The sequence below is a fragment of the Artibeus jamaicensis genome, unplaced genomic scaffold (assembly GCF_021234435.1).
Source record: "Artibeus jamaicensis isolate MK-2021 breed Jamaican fruit bat unplaced genomic scaffold, CSHL_Jam_final contig_793, whole genome shotgun sequence".
Taxonomy (NCBI): Eukaryota; Metazoa; Chordata; class Mammalia; order Chiroptera; family Phyllostomidae; genus Artibeus; species Artibeus jamaicensis.
In genome coordinates, this window is record NW_026521975.1 from 5,762,444 (window position 1) to 5,766,151 (window position 3,708).

Below are 3,708 nucleotides of genomic sequence, written 5' to 3' on the forward strand. Positions count from 1 at the left end.
AACCAAGTAGGTCACGGGGCTCCCTGGCCCCAGCCCTACGCGTGCAGGCCCAGGACCGCCGGCGGGGCTGGCCTGCAGGGCGGCGGCGGGCAGCTGGGGTGACGGTGCATTTCTCAGCCTCCGGGTTCTCCGCCTCCCCGAGGGCGGTGCGGGGCTTCTGCCCGCGCCCCTTCGCAGCCGCGACCCGTGGGGGCGCGCGCCGATCTCTCGGGGCTCCCCGTGCGGGAGCGAGCGGGGCGGGCGCGGGGCCGGGCACGCGCGCATGCGGGGAGCCTGCGAACTCGGCCGCCGGGCGGGCGGGCGGGGAGAGCCGGGCGCTCCAGCCCAGCCCGCCGCTCACCTGGCGCCCGCCGCTCACCTGGCGCCCAGCGCGCCCCGGGTCCGCAGCCCCTCCCGCGCGGCCTCAGCCCCTCGCGGCCGCGCGCCGCGGCGCCCACCTGCGACACGATTCGCCACGTGCTCCGGACGCGCCGGACGAGCCCCCTCGGCCTGCGAGCGCCAAGGTGACCCCCTCGATGACCCCGGGGACGCGGTCCCGCCACCCTGTGTGTTCCCCTCGCGTCCGCCGCCGGTCCCCGCCGCCAGGGGAGCGGCGGCAGTGTCTGAGCATCTGTCGGTCTGTCTGTCCGTCTGCCTGTCTCCACACCTCCATTGCACACACCCGCCCATTGTGCACACGGGGAAGTCCAGACCCCTCTTTGTTCTGGCTGGGGGTGAGGACGAGTGTGAGCACGCGCGCCGGGGTCTCTTTTAGAGGGGGGCGCCCGATGGAAACGAGCGGTTTAAATGCGCGGTGGGGGTGGCGGCGGGCTCCGACTCCGGCCGCGGCGTGCGGGGCTCCGGCCGCCACGCGTCCCACGGCCGTGCGCTCCGGGTGCGGGGTGCGGTGCTGGCGGCGCGTCGCCGCGTCCAGCGAGCGGACCGTGCCGTCCCCGTGGGCCTGCCTCCCTCGAGACTGTGTTTTGAAGCCCTTTCCTGCGCTTTCCCCAACGCCACATGGCATTTTTTGCAGTGGGTTTTAGATCACGGAGACTTTGGCTTTTGTTTTATTTCGTAACAGTTTTACAATTCACAAAACTTGTGGCATTTGATAGCGGTATTGGAAGAGGGTCTGGCTTTCATTTCGTGTCGTTTTGCATGATGTTGGACTGTCCCCCTGGTGTACCTTTCCATTAAAAAAAATGTCTTTTCGTTGAAGAGGCCAGGGGTTAAAATGAACGGAGACCCGAAGGTCAATTTCAGCGGCTGGCTTCGGGATTACTTAGATGCCGGCGCTGCTCCGGAGAACGTCTCGGCTACTGCCTCCTCCCGGGTTCCTGTTGTGGAGCCACAGCCAGAGCTCGTGGTCAACCCCTGGGACATTGTCCTGTGTACCTCGGGAACTCTCATCTCGTGTGAAAATGCCGTGGTGGTCCTCATCATCTTCCATAACCCCAGCCTCCGAGCACCCATGTTCCTGCTGATAGGCAGCCTGGCTCTTGCAGACCTGCTGGCGGGCATTGGACTCATCATCAATTTTGTTTTTGCCTACCTGCTGCAGTCAGAAGCCACCAAGCTGGTCACAATTGGACTCATTGTCGCCTCTTTCTCCGCCTCTGTCTGCAGCTTGCTGGCCATCACTGTTGACCGCTACCTCTCCCTGTATTATGCTTTGACATACCATTCGGAGAGGACAGTCACGTTTACCTATGTCATGCTTGTCATGCTCTGGGGGACCTCCATCTGCCTGGGACTGCTGCCCATCCTGGGCTGGAACTGCCTCAGAGACGAGTCCACCTGCAGCGTGGTCAGACCGCTCACCAAGAACAACGCGGCCATCCTCTCCGTCTCCTTCCTCTTCATGTTTGCGCTCATGCTCCAGCTCTACATTCAGATCTGTAAGATCGTCATGAGGCACGCCCACCAGATAGCCCTGCAGCACCACTTCCTGGCCACCTCGCACTACGTGACCACCAGGAGAGGGGTCTCCACGCTGGCCATCATCCTGGGGACCTTTGCTGCTTGCTGGATGCCCTTCACTCTCTATTCCTTGATAGCCGATTACACATATCCCTCCATCTACACCTACGCCACCCTCCTGCCTGCCACCTACAATTCTATCATCAATCCTGTCATATATGCTTTCAGAAACCAAGAGATCCAGAAGGCCCTCTGCCTCGTGTGTTGTGGCTGCATCCCATCCAGTCTCTCCCAGAGAGCTCGGTCGCCCAGCGATGTGTAGCAGCCTTCTGCTCCCAAGCTCCTGCACACCCAGCACTGCACCCACCAAGCACTTCCACTGCCTGGCCCACGGTTGAGATGCTTCCCTCAAATTCCTTATACTGGGTTCCCTTTGGGTCCACAGGAACCCTGAGCATTTCAGTCAGATGAGTTAAGTGATTGAAGTGAAAATAATGTTACCAGTGTTTTCACCCTTTTAAAAAAAGGTGTTTAGTTCTTTGCTCAACATTTTTTATGTGTGTTTTGTTTGGGAATGGGGGAATTGTTTTGTATTTTATTTGGAGACAGGGTTTTTATTTTGTATTTTGATTGGAGGGTTGGTGGTGGTTCAGAAAGGAAGGGATATGACATGGCCATGATGTTATAAAAAAGTAAACTGGTCCCAGAGTTTTTACCTGGACTTTAAAATAAAACTGAGTTATTGAGGAAAATGAAGTTACTTTTGCCAGACTTTTTTTTTTAATGTCAAGGTAGATTTTTAACATTGCATGTAGCTAACAGAATGAAACCTCTTTCAAGCTGGTGAAAATATTCCACATGTTTGTGTTTGGAAGAGACCCGATTTTGTTAACATGAACTCAGCAATAAGTTACTGACACTGAAACTAGGGAGCCATTCTTATTCATCCTTCCTTTACTTCCAGCAGAAATACTCGGGTATTTCTGTGACCGTTGTAACGCTTTCTGCATGGTTGCCTGCGTTAGCTAGATCACTAGTTTCTAATGTCGCCATGGACCAGAATCAAATGAGTTCCTTTTCAACATAGGTTTTTAATATGGCCTTTTAAAGTGAGTGGCAAAATCGGTTTTGATTTACATATCAAGTGGGATTCCTCAGATTCACCCTGGTAGTTTCTTAAGTGACAGTCTGATTGTTTTCAGAAAACAAAAGGAAAAAATTAATAACTTTTGAAAGGAGATTCAGTTTATTTCAGTATATTCTGAAAAATAAACCAATGTAACGCTATCACAAAATATGAAAAACACCACTTTTTCTATCTTTAAGAATGCATTAATAGTTACTCTTGATTGAGACGAATAGAATTGATATTGTAAACCAAGTATTTCTGGTTCATATTGTCAGTGGTGTGAAATGCATTTGAAACAGGTAGTCCCTGGTTTTAATGGTTAATTTGTTTGTGGGTGCATAACGCCCCTATCTGACTGTCATATAGCATGTAAGTTCACCAGGGGCCATTCATAGAAAGCTAAGTTTGAACTTCTTTTCACCAAAAGAGCAACTTAAATGCAATAAAAAACATATTGCCTGTTTTCAGAGAGCAGAGATTTCATGAGGATATTACACAGGAGAACTGCTTTTAAACATATGGCAAAATCATCGTGTCTGGGAGCAGCATTCCCGGTGGTGCAGACAGACGGTCTGGGTATGGGCCTTCCCTCCCCGGACAGTGGGTTTGCAGCTGCATCTCTGCAGCCAGCGGGAGAATTTCTGTGCAGCAGGTCTGTTGAGCCCTTTCAGGTGGTGCTG

At 53.7% G+C, this 3,708-nt stretch overlaps 1 protein-coding gene across 1 annotated transcript; it reads left to right on the top strand.

Annotated features, from left to right (window-relative positions):
• Positions 1 to 284: 284 nt before the first annotated feature.
• Positions 285 to 2,655, top strand: GPR12 (G protein-coupled receptor 12). The gene is made up of 2 exons (XM_037137142.2): positions 285 to 503; positions 1,199 to 2,655. Exon 2 carries the CDS (start codon positions 1,214 to 1,216, stop codon positions 2,219 to 2,221), a length of 1,008 nt encoding a protein of 335 aa, XP_036993037.1. The 5' UTR covers positions 285 to 503; positions 1,199 to 1,213; the 3' UTR covers positions 2,222 to 2,655.
• Positions 2,656 to 3,708: the final 1,053 nt, after the last annotated feature.